Raw genomic sequence first — 19,931 nt, 5'->3', positions numbered from 1 at the left:
AACTGTCACATCTGGCAGCGAGGAGGCACAAGGACTCCTTGTTGGCGGGTGAAAACTGCTCTCTTTGTCTGGGGCAGCGTATCAACCACAGGAGAGGAAAGAAAAAAAGGGACACGGGACAGGAAAAGTTACCAGTCTAACTTTATTCTGTTTACGTTCACACATCTCTGCTTTAGTTACTTGAATAAATGATGGCTTTTCAGATGTTAAAATGTTCCCTGGATTTTTTTTTTTTTCTTGGTGACATGAGGGAGGGAGTGTCACATCGTATATGAACAAAATCACATGCCTGTCAAGTTTACCTTGCTGTGAATTTGTGTTTTTTCTTTTTTTCTTTTTTTACAGAATTCAAAGTAAAAATTACATTTACAGTACACCAAGACATTACAAGCAGTCATCCTTTAACCGAACACAGGCGTGGGACAGATGTTTGGGAAATGTTCAGACTGTAAGATGCTGCAAGTGGGGAGCAGAGCGTCTCACAGAGCGGCAGGAGGAGCTGTGTGATGAAATGACTCCACGGCTTTCCACAAAGATCCTGTAGAGGTCAAAACTACCCAAGTGTTCTGGGTCCATCGCTGATGATACTAACCTGAAACAAAAAACAAAGGTCACAAGAAAATAAGAATAAGAATATCTGTCTCTTATGCTGTTGCATGTAAGATCAAAATGGCAAACTGGGAGACTACAGCGATAAAATGTCCTATATGAAGTCAGAGATATATTTGAATTTTGAGTTAAGTATTTCAAGAAAGTATATGTGAGCAAGCATTTGCTGAGGGTGGGAATACAATTTGATAACCTTTTATATGACTTGTATTTATACTCTTTATTCCTTTCCTATTGCTAATCTTGATCTGCACCCTCCTCCCTCTCTGGGTCCTCATCTTCTTCTCACCTGTCCCAGTACTCACCTGTGTCTGTGGCAGAGGTTTCAGTTCTGGAACCAGCTGATGAAGTAGGTGCAGATACCATGGAAGCTCCTCCAGCAGTACTCTGAGGCCAGGCGGGAAGCCTTGGACTGAGAGTGATCTGTGGGACGTGGAGTGGTCTTTCCAGGCTTGGGGGTAGGTTTCCTGGGCTGGCTGCCCCTGCCTGTCTGGGGCTTCACAGGCTGGTGCTGAGGCTTGGCAGACTTAGGGGTGGTGACGGGCTTGGTCTGGACTGGCACTACTGGTCTGCGCTGCTCCTGGCTCTGGCTGGGCCTGGATGGCTTAGGGGTGGTGGTCTTGGGCCAGGCGGCCAGGAAGGTCATCTGGGCCTCGTCGGGATATTTCTTACACATCTGGGGGCGGTAGACTTTTGGTCCCTGGCAGGCGTGGCTCAGCTTCCTCATCTCCCACATCATCTGGGTGAAGTAGTGGCGGGGGTTCAGGTTGTAGGCACGGCACAAGTTAGGTTTACCCTGGAAGTCGCAGTAGTAGGAGCGTCCTGGGTTCTGGCCCTGGCTTGGACCCTTGCAGGAGACACGCAGGCGAGTATAGTCCCCGGCTCCGGACACCACCATGGTGCAGGCATCTTTGGTCTTGGTGCTGAACTGGATGGGCTCGTCCCAGATACTGCGCTGCTGCTGCTGCTGCTGCTGCTGCTGTTGTTGCTGCTGCTGCTGCTGCTGCTGCTGCTGCTGTTGTTGCTGCTGTTGCTGCCTGTCATTGCTGTTGTTGCTGGTGTTCTGAGCGTATGACACACACACGCTTGCTGCTAGGACCAGCAGCAACAGTCTCATCCTGCCTCTCATTGCAGTGTTGTTCGTGGTGGAAATGGATGGCAGTGGTATCGTGGATAAGGAATGATGTGTATGTGTGAGTGTGCACTGTGGGCTATGGTGTGCAAGGGTATACAGCAACCTAGCATGGCTTTATAAGGCCTGAGGGACACAAAGATGGCTTTATTCAGGTGAGCCGAAGGACTCAGACTCCTCCTCTGCATCACACACATGCATTTGCTCTCTCTCTCTCTCTCTCTCTCTCTCTCTCTCTCACACACACACACACATACACACACACACACACACACACACCACATCACTTAGACCCAGCCCACTGTGGTATGGTCAAAAATAAAAAGGTGATGGGCATGTAGGATGGTGGGAGGGGGATGGAAGGGAAGTGGCAAAGGGTCTAAGGGAGCTGAGGAGAAGTGGGGGGAGGAGAGAGGAAAGGGGCTGAAGGGTGGTACACACATGAAGCCAAACGTTCAGAAAAACCTTCATGTGACATTATATAATCTTCACATAGGAGGTTCTTTGACCATTGATGAGGTAGAGAAGAGGGGGGAGGAAAGAGAGGAGAACACTAAAATTGCCAAGCAAAATTGCCTCTTAGTTATTTGCTGAAGAATTAAAGGTGATCTGTGAAACCTTTCTCCACCAAACCTATGCTATTGGCAGAGCAGCATATGATTTTATGCCTATATATATCTCTATATATCTATATCTATATCTATATCTATATCTATAGACATATAGATATAGATATATAGATATAGATATATACGCGCGCGCGCACACACACACACACACACACACACATATATCTGTATATATATATATATATATATTGATATATATATATATCGATATATATCTATATCAATATATATCTATATATCTACATATATATATACACACATATAGATATAGATATATATCGATATAGATATATATCGATATATATCTATATATATCTATATCGATATCTCTCTCTCTCTCTCTCTCTCTATATATATATATATATCTAGAGAGAGAGAGAGAGAGAGAGAGAGAGAGATATAGATATAGATATATATAAACTAAGCCTGACTGCACTCTGCAGTGAGTTATTTCCACTGAAAATGAGTGGGAAAACTGTCCATGACATTACTGTAAAGTCACTTGGAAGGAACTGGATAGGATGGAAGAGGAATATTCTATTGCACATCTAGTCACATAATTGTGCAAACAGACACATGCCCTGCAGAAATTTTATCTTAATAGCCGTCAAGATACTGAGAAAAAGTGCTCTTGTAAGAGACAGTGGGAATGCAGGGTAAACATCTGAAGTAAGCCATGTGCGTGTGTGTGTGAGTGTGTGTGTGTGTCTTTTTACTGTAGTGCTCCTCTGATAGGATGCAACAGTGTCACCCCACCTCAGTGCAGCCCCTGCTCCCTGTAACCCACAACCCCCAAAACAGACCCTATCCATTGCAGCTGATGTGTGTGTGTGTGTGTGTGTGTGTGTGTGTGTGTGTGCACAAAATCTAAGTTTGCATATGTTACATGAATGTTCTGAGCTGTCCCAGCCCTGTGTGTACTTTGGCAGACAGGTTTTTGCTGTGGGAACACAGATGCCTTTTGTATTCAATCTTCTTCCTTGTTGGTTTCCACCTGCATCCCGGAGCATTTGTTAAATTTGGAGGAGCATAAATCTTGAAAATCCACACTTGTAAGATTACTGTTTTTTTTTTTTTTTTTTTTTTAAATACAGATACAAATTCCATCAATATTTCATCATTGGCTCTTCAGTTTTGGTATTGTGTATGTGTGCGTTTTGAGGAAGAGAGTGTGTGGAGGAGTGTGTTTGTGCATGTATGCACTGTCTATACGCACAAGAGGGCATTCCAATTTCCTTTGTAATTTGTGGAAGAGAAACAAAGTGGACACCAGCATTTACTGGACTGAAATCTTTATTCACAGTTTCACACCCTCACCACAAACTCCAGATGGGCTTTTCGCTCTCTGCAGCCCGGCCTCTGACAGTGCTGAGGCTTCTGGGAGTTTTATGTCCCAAACCACAGTGTGGCAAAACACCTCTGACAACACAAGCACCTAGGCCATCACTAATAGTGTGGTGAAAAACTCTAAGATACAGTATCTTGTTTATTTGCTGTCACAAAACCTCATTGGGAAAATGTGTGCGCTCGCATGTGTGTGTGTGTGTGTGTGTGTATGGGTGTGTGTGGTTGTTATGCATAGCAAATAGGACTTTGTCTCTTTCAGTAACATGGACCAGGACAAATTGACTCAAACCATGTCTCTGAAATTGGGGCTTTATGCTTTTGATATAAATAGTGATAGAGGAGCCAAACTGAACAACCAGTTTCCTTGTTCCAAGTGTGAAATCGATCTGGTCAAGGTTACTGGTGCGTTTCGAGCCAAAATGGCGCCTAAGCTACATTTCAAGAAATCCACAGATAGAATAAAGAAAAGAGCTACTGACATAGTTATAAAACAAACATTAACAAAATTGTATAAAACTTTCAAAAGTTTTGAAAGCATAAAAAATGTACACTCTTGTCACCATGGTGATCTGATAATGAGCCATTAAGTAGAAAGAAATGTATTCTCTAAAGGTAAAGCTAGCTACATTGAAAATAATGCTCTGGCAAGTGATATGAAAGTCTATGAGGAATTTTGGGCTACTGTTGTGACAAAGATGTGATTTATGAGAGAACACTTGATCTGTTATAATTGGCTGGTATCAGAGGCCCTTGAGGGGATACTGGGGAGAGGCGTGGCAGTGAAGATAAGGAACCTCCTCGTTAACAAAGTTCTTCGTTTATTTCTTCTGTACTTTATCATCGTTTTGAGATCTGAGTAGAAAAGCTGGATATTCTGAAGATCCTGAAAAAGAGGAGCAATGTCAGAAATCTGATTTTTTTTACCACTGTTTTTTTTTTTTTTTTTTTGTAAAACAGTGTCTCTGAATTTGTGAAAGGTACTTTTTTAATCATCTTATTCCTTGAGCAGCAGACAGACAGCTACATACCATGAGGGCAAGGTCAGTTCCAGTTCTCTTGTCCACTGTGGAGAGGAGAAAAAAATTACATTGGCATTATCAGATATTTGTCCATACCCAGTGATCAAAGTCAGAGGCAAATATGAACTGCTTCAGAGCCATTAGTGACATGTTAGTCCTTTTTTAGTACAAGTCAAAGTCTGTGGCCCCTTTTATGCAAGGCAGTAACATGTGGTCTGGGTGATAAGATGGTGTTTGCAAAAATGCTTAAAATCCAGGTGTAAATGAACTCAGCTCAGCTCTGAGGCACGCTGGCTGGCACACATAGCAACTATTTGGGCAGAAATAACCTTTGGGGAACAGATATATAGAGCCAAGGAGTGGCTGCAGGACAAAATAAGATTTTGAGGCCATGACTTCCTACACTGAGGACAGGAGACGCATCTCCTGCACATAAGATAGTCATTTTTTGAGTGCATATTTTGTGCAAAGGAATGAACAAAAGGTATGTCTACAACTGTTTAGCTAGAAATTTTAAATTTCCACCTAGTTTCACTTACTTACTTATATGTCGAGAGATAACTGATTTGATCAGCTGCAAGAATTTAGCTTGTCATATTAACAGATAATGTGCACATTTTATATCCATTCATTAGCTTTTTATGCAACTCAAGCTGACTTTCTATGCAAGTGTATACAGTAGCATCTGACTACTCCGGTCATGTAAAGATCAAAGGAAGATCATGCAACTTATACAGCAGCCAATTAACATGAATCACACTGATGGAGTCAAAACAAGATTGTCTAAATACTGTCTTGTAGAAAGAGAACAAGCTACATGAGGCGTGACTGTCAATTTTAAAGGACAAATGTTATGAAAGGAAGTAACGTACACAGCCATCTGTTCATGTAACTCAGCAACATTTTATCAAGGCATAAACTGGATGACAACACATGATAATGCCATGTGTAACAGGGGCCCGTGGTTTAAATCAGCTCCATGATAAGCAGCTAATGTTGCTTGCTTATGTTCGACTATTGGAATGGACACAGGATATTGTGTGCATGTGTGAGAAGAAAAGAGATGGAGGGGTGGATGAGAGATAAAGAAAGATGAACAGAAGAAATGCTGGCAACAAAAAAAAAACTGGATGAAACAGCAACCACAGCATCGTGAGTGGAGCTGGGCTGACGGTGATAGAAGGGCTGGTTGTTTGGTGGTTCTTTGATGAATGCTGGTCGGTAGTCTGCAGTTTCGTTAGATGTTAGCTGATGAAAGGTTGTCGCTGACGATCAGTACCTCTCTGTCGGGGAGAACAGTCCCGTGTGTCACCAGTCGGGGTAGCTTGGGGGAGCGGAGGCCCGTGGGAACCGGGTCAGGGTGTTGTAGTAGGGGGAGCTATTACACACACATACACATGAGCACGTATAACACACAGACATACAAGTTCATGCATACAAGAAGGATCCTTCATAAATTTCTCTTCTCTAGAAAAAAAAAAAAATCTCATGCTGTAAAAGTTGTACAGGCTGCTGGCTCTAAATTATCCAAAACAAAGCATCCGCTTGAGTGCCATTCCCTCACTTTTCAAAATTTTACAGCTTCTCCCCTCACACTGATTCAGAGTCACACACACACACACACACACACACACACACACACACACACATACACACCCCTCCACCAGTCACTACCGTGGCATGCAGGCAAGCAGGGTCGGCGGGCGCCGCTCATACCTGACCACAGCAAGGTTGCTGTGGAAATCGCACACTTGTTCACCGTGGTTACCTGTATTACCCATACTGCAACACAAGAGCGAGGTGGGAGGTCAGGTGAGAAAGACAGAATGGGAAAGACTCGACATCGATCCTCTGATGGAGAGATGGATGACTGAGAAGTGTGATGTGACAGAAACTTATTACGGAGAATCCATGCAAAGAGAGAGACAGAGACCATGCTCGTGATTTCTGAGAGCAAATGGAGGAAGTGAAAACGGACGGAAGCCATCCAAAGACAAGAGCATTCCATACCACAAAACTGTGGACACATGGAGGAGAAGGAGGGGACGCTCGGACGGCGGACAAATATCAAAGTGCAACAAGCCACGGGTAAGAAGAACTGGAGCAACAATGGATGCAAATGTAGAGGAAAACAGAAGAAATAGTACAATGTGAAAAAAGGGGGAAAAGAGATTGGTGCAAAATGGGAATAAAGATAAGAGGAAGGGAGAGAAGGGAAGATTTGATTACTGTCCTTTCTATCTACAACAGAAGGAGCCGAGAAAAAATAGTGGCAAAACAGTGGAAATCTACATGTCTGTGGATAATAAGTATGCAGATATGTGTGTCTGTGTGTGCCTGTGTATGTGTGTGTGTGTGTGTGTGTGTGTGAATGCGTGAACTCACTCGTCGAAGACATCCTCTGTGTCCATTCTCCTGTAGTATTTGGCCAGTTTGACAGAGAAAATGATGCTGGGGATCAGAAAGATACAGCATCCACCCAGACCAAACCAGAATGTGTTCTGCAAAAAACACACACACACAAACACACATGCACACACATTTACTTCCATGACTTTTCAAAGTTTTTTCTGTTCCACAAGTTTACCTGATGATGGGTTTCAGATTTCTGTTGCTACAGTATGTACGACACATACAGACACCAAACATATCAACAGGCATAAATAGGATCAACTGTGTACATACAGACTAGATGGAATGTCTGTTAAAACATGTGCACATGCAGACACACACACACACACACATGCACACATATGAACAGTGTCAGCATGCACAGCTTGCACACTGATATATAAATTCTCTTTTTATATCGCCCACAGTCTGTAGCTTGTGCCACCACTCATTAAATGTTCACAAACTTAAATGAAATATAGCTGATATGTACATAAAAAAACTTTACAAGTCTTTGGGGTTCTGAGTGTGAACAGTGAAGAATCTGTGTGTGTATAACACCCCACCCTCCCTGAAACAGACCCTGGCCCATCACGGTGTGTGTTGGAGAATTGAGAACATACTGTTCTCGGACGTGTAGCCGACTCCACAGTCTTCCTTGCCCCCAAAACCCAAGAGTCCCTCAAACAGTCAAAGAACCATTTATGTCTCCAGCTGAAATCCAGATACACATCCTGCACATGTGCTGTGGCGAATGAATACAGGACACCTCAACAGCCTGCGTGAACGCACATCTTAAACACACACACACACACACACACACACACACACACACACACACACACACACACAGGAATACACTGATATAGTGTCTTACCACTGAATCAACTATGAAGCTGCATGCGACGATCTCCATGCTGTCCACAATGTTGCTGATGGGTTTACACTGAGCCACCTCTGCAGTCAGCTGTAGGAGAAAGAACGTACATGCACGAACACAGGCACACACAGACACACAGACACACACATATAGAGACAGACACAAATCCAGAATGTAAATTAAACAGCACATATGGGAGTGGTGTCAAATGTCAAACCAGAACTTGTGCATGAAGTAGTTTTAGAAAATTTAATTTCCAGCTATAACACTTTATGTGCAGAGTCCAGTATTAATATTCACCTTCGTATCCACTTATGATTTTAGTATCAAACTAACCATAAATTTAACTTATACAAAACTGATACTATGACAAAAGTCAACGGACTATCTGTTGATAATAAGTTGGGTACTTACACTAGACAGGCTGATATAAAGTTAAGTGTTTCATGCTGGTTTTTTTTTTTTTGGTATTTGGTGTAAGAGTCTAGACAAGCAATTGATAATGCTTCTATAATTTATTGAACTCTATGCATTTTGATTCCACAGCTCAGGCAGATCAAGAAATGGATTTCTTGTTCATTCTTTGGGACGGGTGCATGTCTGCTTTTTGCAGAAGCAAGATGCCTGCCTGGCAGTTACAGCTGTGGTGACTGAACCATACAGCAGAGGTACTCTAAAAGAGGGAGATACCTGGGGGCACCACAGGGGGGCGACCTTGAGTGATAAAACTGGACTAAGCATAATAAAATGGAGAGTGGTCTCTGAGACCTTCCCAAAAAAATCAACTATCTAAAACATTTTTTTTTATTGTGATTTAGAGTGAATTAGCACACGGTGGTTAGATACACATTTCTTTGTGTTTACATCAATAAAATCTGCAGCCACTTAGGAAATAAAATGTTGTTTTTCCCGCTCTGGTTATGCAACTCATCACATAGCCTCAGTACTGGTGGAAAACATTTGAAAGCATCATTTTTTTCCAATCATCAGTTACATGTTGGCTTATATTTATGTCTTCATGTCTTCACCTCTGCAGCCAGTGGCTGAGGTTCAGGTTTCTTTGTCTACAGGCCTTTCTTACAGTCACACTCCTCTCCTCTCCAGTCATTGTCCCAATGATAAACTAACCTGTACTTTTAAAAAGACAAATTAAAACATTAAGAGGAAATTGGGACTATACTCACAGAGTTTTTAACCCAGTCTGTGTATTGTCTGAAGTAACCCACCAAGCTCTGGGTGTAGCCATTTGTTTCCTGGACACCAAAGGAAAAACTGGTTAGGAAATTTGTGAATGTGTGTGTCTATGTGAGTGCACTACGAGATTTCAAACCATCAACATGTTTACACTAAAAAAATGAGTCTAACTCCACAAAACACACTCAGGACAGTGGAAAGTGTGTGTCTTTCACCTGCTTAACCACATGTGAGGCGTTATGAGTGATGAGGTATTCTGCTGCATCGATGGCACTCAGGACGTTAGTCACCTTGACCTGAGACAGCGAGAGAGAGAGAGATTTAATTAGCATGCAAATCAGTGCCAGTGTACCAGTGTGTTATTATGAGTGTGTTTTCTCACCGGTAGGTCACCGGCTGTTCTCTGCAGTAGTCGGATACTTTGGTTCAGTGTACTCTGCATTAAAAAAAACACACACACACACACACCGTTACCAAACAAACCACATGTATGCTAAACACACATAAACAAATACTCTACCACTTCACATCACCGTTTCCACAACATGCACCACACTGCTACAGCAAACACACACACTCAGACACACACACGGTACATCGACAGTAGCTTACCCGCGCTCTGACATATTTCTTTGCCACCATTTTATGAGCAAAGTAAAGGAGGAAGAGAGAAAAATGGAAAGTTGAGGGGAACAATGGGCAAATATGTACGCCAACTTGCTTTTGTTAGCGTGGACAGCCATTATGGCCATGTGAGAAGACGTTTATGAATACAGCTGTGCAAAAAAACTAGCTGAGTATCGTGATATTATTTTTTTTGCAATATTGTATCAATTCTCTAGCCCACAGCAGCAATATGTAGTTTCTGTATTTCATTTACATAATAGTGCACTGTGCTATTTCTGTTTCAATAAATTGGAAACAATTTGAATTTAACTTTTTTGAGTTTTTCAACTAATTTATCATATATGATGATGATGATTTATCATATAACATGTATATTATACTTGTCAACCCAAGTGTTATGCAGCAGGTTGTATTTTGGTAGTTTTAGTCAGCTCAGATCCCTTTATTGTGATGGGTATTGTATCGCGAGGTTCTTGCCAATACCCAGTCCTGCTTCTGAATGAGCGTGTAGTATATCGCGTGTGCACATGTGTGTGAAGTGCACGTGTGTATTTGTGTGTGACATGTGCGGAGGTGATTACCATAGCTTGCTCCAAGGGAACCACCTGCTCTTTGTGAATCTGCCTGATACTGCTGGCATGTCCTTTAAGTGCATTCTCCAGTGCACCACGGGGCTGTACATGCATGCGGACACACACACATACACACACACACACACACACACACACAGCCAAAAACAGATAATAAGTTACTACAGTGAATTAGTGCGCTTGAGTCTTTAAAACCATTAAAACTGTTGAATGTCAATCGATACACACATATCATCGCATGTTCCATGTGCCTTACCATGCATGTGCCATGAATGTGTGTGTGTGTGTGTGTGTGTGTGCTCAAGGTGAATGGGTAGCTTGTTCAAACTAACAAGCTTGATGGCTGACCATGAAGTACAAGAATTTTCCAGTGAGAGGCCGTCCGACTGTATATTCTGACTGCATCCTGATGCATGTGCAGCTCAGACACACTGTGAGCCAGCTAGAAACCAGCCATAATCAGCAAGGCAAACATTTATGTTCAGTAACTCAGAGTACTTACCAGATGTAAGCAGTGTTGCTTGCCACCAATATTTTATTACATATTTTGAAAAGGTTTACATTATAGCCGTGGATCTGACTCAACAATTCTTTCTTAAAGCCAGGAAACAAAGAAATCTGCCTAAAACTAGTGATGGAAATGCTCCTTAGACAGAGAAGAGACTGATTTTGTGTGAATTATACTCAAACAAGTTTTGTCAGTGTGGCATTCTCTAAGAAAAAAAGAGTGATTTGATTTGAGTTGTTATCAGTTTTCTGGGGGTGACATAGGCCAATTCCTTCCTGGTCAGATGAATTGTGCTTAAATGGAAATTAAATCTCACACATCCCTGGAGTCAGAAGTGTTACTTTCAAGGACACGTAACGGCTCATATTTGGTCAGCTCTCAGTTACTCTACTCTAGTACTTAATTTGAGCTGCACAAGTTATTTTGTCATATTTTTACACTTGAATTAAGAATAGATGTCATATCAAGCATTTATATAGTTTCCCCTAACATGCACTGTGGAGTGACATTCTTCTCCTTCACCTTGGAGAGCATCATTGTGCTTATACTATGGCCACTTGAAAGCAATTTTAAAAATAAATGGGGAGATAATTAATCTAAGGAGTGATATGCTCTGAAAATAAAAACCTGCACTATTTTCACGAGTCAGATTAATATCTGGAACAACCTAGCAACAGAGACACTACCAGCTGATTTGACTAAAGTTACCCATTTGCAGACATGGATTAAATGACACATATTTACACAAAAATGGTTCAACTAGCTGAATGTTACATAAGCACCAGCTACCTGGAAAATATTCACAATAGTTGGAGGATAATCACAGTTGAGAAGCAATCTGACAAGGTGCTGCTGTGCATATCATTAGTACCAGCTCCGCCGCTCGCTTGAGTGTTTTGTTCTCAAAAACTCAACAAGACAAACTCGAAATGGCTGCTTCACATGAACAATATTAGCGTTACAAAGAGATTAGCTGAAAACAGTAATTTGTTTCATGGTTATATTATCAAATATGGCACAATTTTCACGAGTGCCGCGGGACGGGACCTCCTCGTTCTGTGAACAGAGCTCTAGTTAAGAGTCAGTGTGGCAACAGGCATGGGGGTGGACAGGGACTATTTGGATATTTATAGGTCCACACATGCTTAATGAGGGAGAGGTACAGAGGTAGCCTAGATTTAAGGCACTAAGGGATGTTTTTTGCAGATATTATTTTTTAGGGGCCTAATAAATGGCTGGAGGGGGACATAATGCAACTAGTTAGTGTAGCCTTTATTGTTGTTAGTTTATTGGTGTAATGGTCAACTATAATAAGTTTTATATGAGCTGAATGCATTAGAAAGCACTGATGTAGAACAGAGAATTAAACTGCTGACAGACTTCGTTTGTGGAGTCCTGATAAACATTTTAAGAGAAACCCTCCAGCCGTCAGATTCAAATATTCGCTGTGGCTGTGTGAGAACTCAAAGCAACGTGTATTTCCTGAGAGAAATGATTAAAAGCGGCAAGATCACTCTTTCAGCATCCTTCTCTGGTTTTGGCTTTTGTGCAAGAAGAAAAGAAATGCTGTTACTGTGACTTGTGAGCAGAGTGATGTGTCACCCAGAGTGACGGTGAATGGAGCTGAAAGCAACTCACCAGCTGGTCAGCCTGCGCCTCCAGGTCACTGGAGAAGGACAGGAGATCCACTAGAGTGACTCCTTTATTAACCTAGAACACACACACACACACACACACACACACACACACACAGTTTTTACTTAGTCTTGATATGGGTAGTACTTTTACAGCAGGTATTTTGTGCATGTGTGCAACAGATAATACATGAAATAATTAATCTTTACAAAAACGATTCGAATACATAATATAAAACAATAATATTCTTTTCAATATATCATCCACCAACTTGAAGTTGAAACCACTTGTTTTTTTACTTTGCACAATTTAAATGCACCATCAGATTCAACAGCAATCTGCATTCACACCATTTCGTTCAAATTAATCCCAGGATTACAGGATTCTGGCGTTTCCTTTACAGATTTTCAAAATAAGTTCTGAGACTTGAGAGGCGCTCATGCATAAGGCTTGACAAGTCGATCCACAGGAAAGTGCCATCTTGTGGTACAAGTTGATGTAAAAATATGTGGTATAAATGTCCAAAAAGATGACAGCTGAAAACCTTTCATGTATGTTTTAGTTTAGATATTTTAGATTTTGTTTTACAAGTAGAGAAAATAGTTTTAGTACAATTTTGATTGTGTGCGTGTTTTTTTTTTTTTTTTTTAACATTTAGTTGTCATTTCTCTTTCAGTTTTAGCTGCCATTTAATCACACACACACACACACACAGATTACCTCAGCGAGAAAGGCTTCATAATCGATGTCTCCGACTCCAGAGTTGGCAAAGTTGATGAGGCTGTCTCTTCCTTCCTGCTCCAGCAGCGTGATGTCCTGCAGGTCCACCTTCACACTCTCTAACACGTTGGCCAGGTCCCTGTTATACTGTTGAAAGACACGCATCAGGGATGGGCAATTCATTTTGTTTTGCCTTGTGTTGTAAATCTAGCGCATCCCTTTCCTTTGCAGCAATGCACTTTCACCCCTTCCTAAAGACCCACATTTACTCTAAGGCATGTTTATGACTTTAAAGTTCGAGGATATCCACTGTTAAAAACACAATTTAAAAAAAAAAGGTCAAAAATTAGATGGTGTTTCCAAAGTCAATGAGTAATCTTGATATCAGACCAAAATAATCGTGATCATGATTTGATCACGATCATGACTGAGCAGCCCTTACACACACACATACATGCAGACGCGCGTGTTCAAGCACGGCTCGCCGTACACACTAATCAGCAGACGGTACACTCACCACAGTTCTGTTGAGGAAGGAGTTGATGTTGAACATGGTTTCCAGCTGCAGAGCGTGATACAAGCCATTATTCTCGTAGCACTCCCTAGGAGAGAAACGCACACAGCACGGTCACACACTGAAGCTCCCTCACTGTGTGTGCAAGATTTCACTGTAATTAAGGGATGTGTGTGTTGTGTGTGTGAACTGCGTGTTACCTGTACATGCTTCCCAAAGTCAAGTCAATGTTCGGGTTTTGGAACAGCATTCCTGGGAGGAAGTTCTTCTTGGCGGGATGAACCATGTACGGGGTGTCTATGATCTATACACACACACACACACACACACACACACACACACACACACACACACACACACACACACACACACACAAACACAAACACAAACACACACGTTCATGTATATTTGTAAGCACACAGAGCTGCAGTGTTGTGTGTGTTATGTAACACTATCATGCTGAGATAAAACAGCTCTCTAAGGAAAACACATGCGGAGGAAGGGAGGAGAGTGAAAATAAAATGATCCAGGAAGGGGAGAGAAGAAGAGTGCAAGTGTTTGTCGGCGGCACCTTGAATAGCTGTCGGTTAGCCAGCGGTTCACACACCAGCTTCTCCACGTTGCCACCGGCCACAAACAAGGCGGTCACTATGGCCATCAGCACCCAGGCGAAGATAAAAGTGAAGCCCACCCCACTGAGAGACGAGGAGAGACACAAATCAGTCAACTACCATCTCACAGCCTCTCTGTTTCCTGTTTTGTACAATTTATCACAACACTTTCATTCACAGTATTGCTTCATCTTTGTTTTTTCACTGCTCTCGACCTCCAAAATTTACTTGTTGGCTCACCTGCCAGGAGCTAATAAACTAAAACTTACCTAACAGATGGCGTTTGCAGGTTTCAGAGGGTTAAAATCTAATGCTTTTTAAGGACAGATTTCAACATAATTTAAGACTTTTTTTTTTTTTTTGGACAAATAATCTTTTTCTTACACAAATCAGCATTTCAAGTGAGCGTAAAGGTAAATCTTGTGTTTGTGCTCAAGTGCAGAGGTAACCTTTACGTAGGGTTTGATGAAGTGTTGTTCTATAAAGTCTTTTTATAAGTGTTGTGTCCTTTAGGTGGTGCTGTAATAAATTTACTTAATATTTCCTCAACAGAACTTCACATATATAAGTATAAGGATTTTCTATGATTTCTCTTTGTTGGTAAGTGTAACAGGTTAAGTATAAAGTGAGTCAGGTTAAACTTTAGAAGAACTACATAGAAATACACAAATAAATAAAATGGATAAAATGTTGAAATGATGATCTCACAAAGACTAATGACTTTTAAGGCCTGGAATAATATTTTAATATGCATTTTTCATACAAATATATTACCATTTATTTATTTATCTATCAGGATTTTAATCTTAACTCACTCACTTATGCAATGCTGCACTGATGGCACACTTTATATGCCACTGCTTTTTTTTTTTTTTTTTAAACAGTACAGGGCTGGGCAATCAATACTAAATTTATACTGTGATATAACACTGGATATTATAACAGTAACAGTATTGGGACGTAATTTTCTGAACTCATTAGACTGCTCCAGCTGTTCTATCTTCCTCTACCTACTTGACCATCATAACCACATTACTAATGACTAATCAAAAATCTCTTGTGTGTAAAAATCACAGATAGTCATCCCCAGAATACTGTCACAATATTGAGGGACTTCATCACAGAGTCGTTGTTTTGTTTTGAGATGATTCACAGTCAGGAGGGATGTACGGTGGTCAGCAAGGACAAAGTCTGAGAACAGGCGTCTTAAATTTCCCTAATTCATCTATTTGTTATGGTTTACTATCCCATCAGCAGACCATGAGGCTGTTGTCAAGGTAACCTACGCCATGAGCAGGTTGCCACCGGTGTTTGATAGGCAGCCGCGGGTGGTGGGCGTGGCCTGCTTGTCATAGCCACAGGAGCCGCACAGCAGACCCAGGATGTTGAAGGCCAGGATCAGGACGACCATGCACAGCACGCCCACACAGCCGATCCACCTACACCACACACACACACACACACACACACACATGCAGGACCTCGATGATGATGATGTGCAAAAAACAAAGAGTGCCAACCTATTCATCATCATCATCACACTCAGAGACACACCTGTAGAAGTCCATTTGGTCTATCTGTGGGTAGAAGGACTCGATGGCCTTCTGTTGCTGGCCGAGGAAAATAGTGAAGTTGGCCAGAGAGGCCTCCACTGGGAACATTTTAGAGAAGCCCATGATCTCACCACTGATCTTATCCAGCATGCTTTTCACTCCTACACACACACACAAACAGACAGAGAGATAGAAAGTCAGAGAGACAGACACACAAACAAACACATTTCTAATGAAATTCTCTTCTATTATATGTAAGCATTGACTGGACAGACTGTCCACTCTTAAGTATGAAGATTAGAAAACAAGAAGGGAAGAGAGGGACAGACAGGACTTACGAGGCAGAGCTGCGGTTTCAGTCCATGAGTTTGCAGTTTACAGAGGAGAGGAAAGAATGTAAAGATGAAAGCGAGCACAGGAAGTTCAGTGTCTCATTTATTAACTGGAGGTGAAACAGCAGCAGAAGAACAATACCACCAAAATCAATCACACACATACACGCACAAGCCTGTACCTGAAACAATGTTTTTCGTCTGCTCTCTGACAAGCTTTGGCGTGTCATTAAAGGACGAATAACCCTGGAGGTGTAAAAACAGAGAGGAAGTCAAACCAAGGTCAGTGCAGGATGAGGGCGGAGAGTTCGATGGTTGTAGGACAAAGATGGAGAGTAAAGGAGGGATGTTGAACTGACCTTCTGTACAATGTTGCTCAGGTCTGTTTTCAGCACTGTTTCGATTATAACCAAGGGCTGACTGACATCTGGGAGCTGAGGGAGCAGGAGAAGAGGATTCAACTGGTTATTTTAATTCATTTTTAATCACATTTTCCAATTCAGAATAAGAATAAGAAATACTTTATTGATCCTCTAGGGGAAATCGGGTCACTTCTGACTGTTAACTTATTTAAACTGCATCAACTATTATTGTTTTATTGAAAGTAGATGTTTATTATGTGCTATTATGTGTTAGTGTATTGTGATGAGTAGTGTGAATGTGTACTTTGTATTGCCAGCATGTAAATTATGTAGACTCCAGCAAGAATTGCTGCTGCTATGCAAAAGCTAATGGGGACATTAATAAACAAAACAAACAAATAAACTGTTTTGCAACCTAATGTGGATTATTTTATAGTCTTCAGGTGTGTGTTATACAAAATAATTCATAGAGTGTAGATGATGGAAATGTGCAATGATTTTAATTTTCTTTTGTGGAATTTTCCATAGCAGATTTAAAATGAGCACAAAATTTGAATGGGAACACTGTCGCTTATCTCTGTTTGTGATGCTTCTTTGGTACCTTGGAGAAGTCAGCGTTGATTCCCAGCTGGGGCAGCGTGGCCCGGATGGTGTTGCAGGTGTGAGACACAGCTCCGTTGGTGCAGGCGGGGTCAGACAGGGTGTTGGACAGAGAGGCTCGCTCGCTGGCCAGGCGGGCCTGCAGCTTCCCCGTCCCCTCCTGCAGGACCTCCAGAGAGGAGGTGATGCTCTCCAGGGCCTCCTTGGTCTCACGCATGGCTGTGAAGAAGAAAAGGAGACATAGGAAGCTGAATAATGCATTTGAACCGCAATATCAAAATGTTTAATACTCAAATACACACGTGCACACAACCGCCACAGAACTGCTCTGATGACACGAAATGAAACGACAGCCACTGCACAATCACAGATCAACAGTCTGCACAAGACAAACACAGCAGAAACTTGTTCACAGGGCAGAACAACGGCTCATGGATCAGGATCTACTGATAACACTGACACCAAATCACGCGCACTGCAACACTGATTCCAGATCAGCTCCGGTTACCTTTGATGGCATTCTCAACTTTCCCTTTTACAAAGAAGGACAGTGAGAGCGAAAGAGCAAGAATGAAGAGAGGAAATTGAGAGTTTTAGCAAAGAAAGGAGAGGGGATGCCCTTCGTACATTCACAGTCCCACTATAGAGAGAAATTATTCACTTAGAGCTGTGATGGGATGTATGTATATATGTAGTCTTTTAATATTACAAGTCATCACAGAGGGTTTATTACCTCCTGCCATGCGCAGCGCCGTGTCCAGGGAGGGAACCACCTGTTTCTCCAGCTGACTGTGGATCCTGCCGCCCAGCAAAGGCCCGATATCTGTCAGACAGGATCATTACAAGAATCAGCCATACATATTTCCATACACACATCTGTTGGTCCACAGTGGGAACCAAAAACAAACTGTGCAAGATCAGACAGACAGAAGTGTTGACATTCTGGTATGTACTCACTGTCTAGATCTGACAGGACTTTGTTCTTGGCTGTGGTGTACTGGGCTGTCAAATATTCAATTTGCTGCAACAGGAAACAACATTACATTATAGAGGCAGAAACAATTTGAGTATTCAGATGTGTGTGTGTGTGTGTGTGTGTGTGTGTGTGAGTGTGTGTGTGAGTCACGGGGTGTGAGTGTGTGTTCGTACCGCAGGTGTGTTGTTAGCAAATGTCTTCAGGTCTCTCAAGTTTGTATTGATGAATCGTCGGGTGCTTTTGATCTGGGCACTGACATTGTGGTTGGCAGTGTAGGCGATCAGGACTCCAGCACTGAAAAACACACACGCACATACACACACACACACACACACACACACACACACACACACACACACACACACACACACACACACAGAGAGAGAGACAGTGAGTACATGTGGCCAGCAGAGGGTAGCATAAATCCACTAAAACTACTTTCCTCTAAAATCACTCAGTTTCCCTCTATCCTGAATATATTTTGCCTTCTGTCCCTCTGTCTGTCTTTCCTCTCACACGTGACAGCTGATCAGATGAACAACAAGCAATAAAGAGATTAACCAGGTAGAAAATTTACCTCAAATAGCTGGCAGGCTATTTGAAGTAATTTTTGATCCTGATGTGACAATTTTGTCGGTGGTAGATTTCAACAATATCTTGTACACTGAATGTAAAACATATTAGGGCCATTTTCCTGATATTGAACCTCTTGTGGACAACACACATCTAAATCCTTCTTCCCTGGTCTTCACCATATACATTTATTCAGACATAAATGAAGGTGTAAAACCCCTCTGTCACTTGTCTACATATCCATTTTGATCAGAATAGATTTTTTTATGTAATCAAGTTTTTATTGATTTTTTTTCTGGAGAAGGAGGGGCAAGGTGGGCAAGTAGCAGCCATAATTACATAAATATTAATTAACAGTGGAAAATGAGAGGAACAAAAAAACATGGTTGAAAAAAATGATTGTATAGATTTAATAAAGAAACAGAACAAATATAGTGAGGACCACACACTTGCAGTTGAAAAAGTAATTTCAGCCTGTATTGGGCTATATGGGAATCAGCAACGTGTTTCAAGAAATCAATCAATCAATCAGTGGGTTTTACCTGGAATCACCTCATGAATGTTCTTCATGAAGTGTCCAAATTATTTTCTACATCCAGTGTTGTGTGATATAGTAGATTTCTGCTTCTGAGGAAGACTAAGAGAGCAGAAAAGTGGACCATGTTCTGCAAATCCACTCTTTAACTTGTGAGCACACATGCAGGGTAGCCGAGCTGCTTTGCTGAGTGTGGATGAGCAGCAAGTTCATATGAAGACCTACAGTATATGCCACCAGCTACCTTTTCACTCCCTTTATTATAACACAACCTACTGGCCCTGGTTTCAGTGCATTGTGAATCTTTGGCTGGTCATCAAACAAAGATCCATACTGCACTGAAATGCTACCAATGTGTAACTACACATTAACTACACATGGGAGAACGGAGTCCAGAACCAAATCAGTGTCTTTCAGTGGGCTCTACACTGCCAACTGCAAAAACTGGACACAATTTTACCTGCCAGACCAGTTTTACAATAATGCTGACCCTAAAGCCAACAACAAAACAACACAAGATAGATAGAGAGAGAGAGAGAGAGAGAGAGAGAGAGAGAGAGAGAGAGAGAGAGAGAGAGAGATTTGCCAACTGTA

The 19,931-nt window shown here is 41.8% G+C and overlaps 2 protein-coding genes across 3 annotated transcripts in view; both read right to left on the bottom strand.

Moving 5' to 3' along the window:
- Window positions 1–521: 521 nt before the first annotated feature.
- On the bottom strand, window positions 522–1,582 carry fgfbp2b (fibroblast growth factor binding protein 2b; the record flags this gene model as incomplete). The annotated part of the gene is made up of 2 exons (XM_030056132.1): window positions 522–592; window positions 915–1,582. A coding segment is annotated over one exon (648 nt), but the record flags the coding sequence as incomplete, so codon positions are not given.
- Window positions 1,583–3,645: 2,063 nt separating this feature from the next.
- prom1b (prominin 1 b) overlaps window positions 3,646–19,931 on the bottom strand; it is a 27,612-nt gene continuing 11,326 nt past the window's right edge. Inside the window, exons 5-27 of one of the 2 annotated variants that reach the window (XM_030054096.1) lie at window positions 18,403–18,523; window positions 18,211–18,274; window positions 17,987–18,076; window positions 17,255–17,472; window positions 16,651–16,725; window positions 16,474–16,537; window positions 16,298–16,306; window positions 15,961–16,120; window positions 15,693–15,845; window positions 14,367–14,490; window positions 13,996–14,099; window positions 13,799–13,883; window positions 13,282–13,428; window positions 12,565–12,636; window positions 10,410–10,502; window positions 9,814–9,831; window positions 9,584–9,637; window positions 9,417–9,497; window positions 9,192–9,260; window positions 8,005–8,094; window positions 7,122–7,237; window positions 4,746–4,780; window positions 3,646–4,600 (exon numbers count right to left, since the gene is read on the bottom strand). In XM_030054096.1, the coding sequence (XP_029909956.1) occupies window positions 4,759–4,780; window positions 7,122–7,237; window positions 8,005–8,094; window positions 9,192–9,260; window positions 9,417–9,497; window positions 9,584–9,637; window positions 9,814–9,831; window positions 10,410–10,502; window positions 12,565–12,636; window positions 13,282–13,428; window positions 13,799–13,883; window positions 13,996–14,099; window positions 14,367–14,490; window positions 15,693–15,845; window positions 15,961–16,120; window positions 16,298–16,306; window positions 16,474–16,537; window positions 16,651–16,725; window positions 17,255–17,472; window positions 17,987–18,076; window positions 18,211–18,274; window positions 18,403–18,523 (2,029 nt within the window). In that variant the 3' untranslated portion in view covers window positions 3,646–4,600; window positions 4,746–4,758. The remainder of the gene's footprint in view (window positions 4,601–4,745; window positions 4,781–7,121; window positions 7,238–8,004; window positions 8,095–9,191; window positions 9,261–9,416; window positions 9,498–9,583; window positions 9,638–9,813; window positions 9,832–10,409; window positions 10,503–12,564; window positions 12,637–13,281; window positions 13,429–13,798; window positions 13,884–13,995; window positions 14,100–14,366; window positions 14,491–15,692; window positions 15,846–15,960; window positions 16,121–16,297; window positions 16,307–16,473; window positions 16,538–16,650; window positions 16,726–17,254; window positions 17,473–17,986; window positions 18,077–18,210; window positions 18,275–18,402; window positions 18,524–19,931) is intronic. The other variant, XM_030054106.1, reaches the window with a different exon arrangement.

The sequence above is a fragment of the Myripristis murdjan genome, chromosome 1 (assembly GCF_902150065.1).
Source record: "Myripristis murdjan chromosome 1, fMyrMur1.1, whole genome shotgun sequence".
In the NCBI taxonomy this organism is placed as follows: Eukaryota; Metazoa; Chordata; class Actinopteri; order Holocentriformes; family Holocentridae; genus Myripristis; species Myripristis murdjan.
This window is presented reverse-complemented; position numbering and strand designations above follow the sequence as displayed.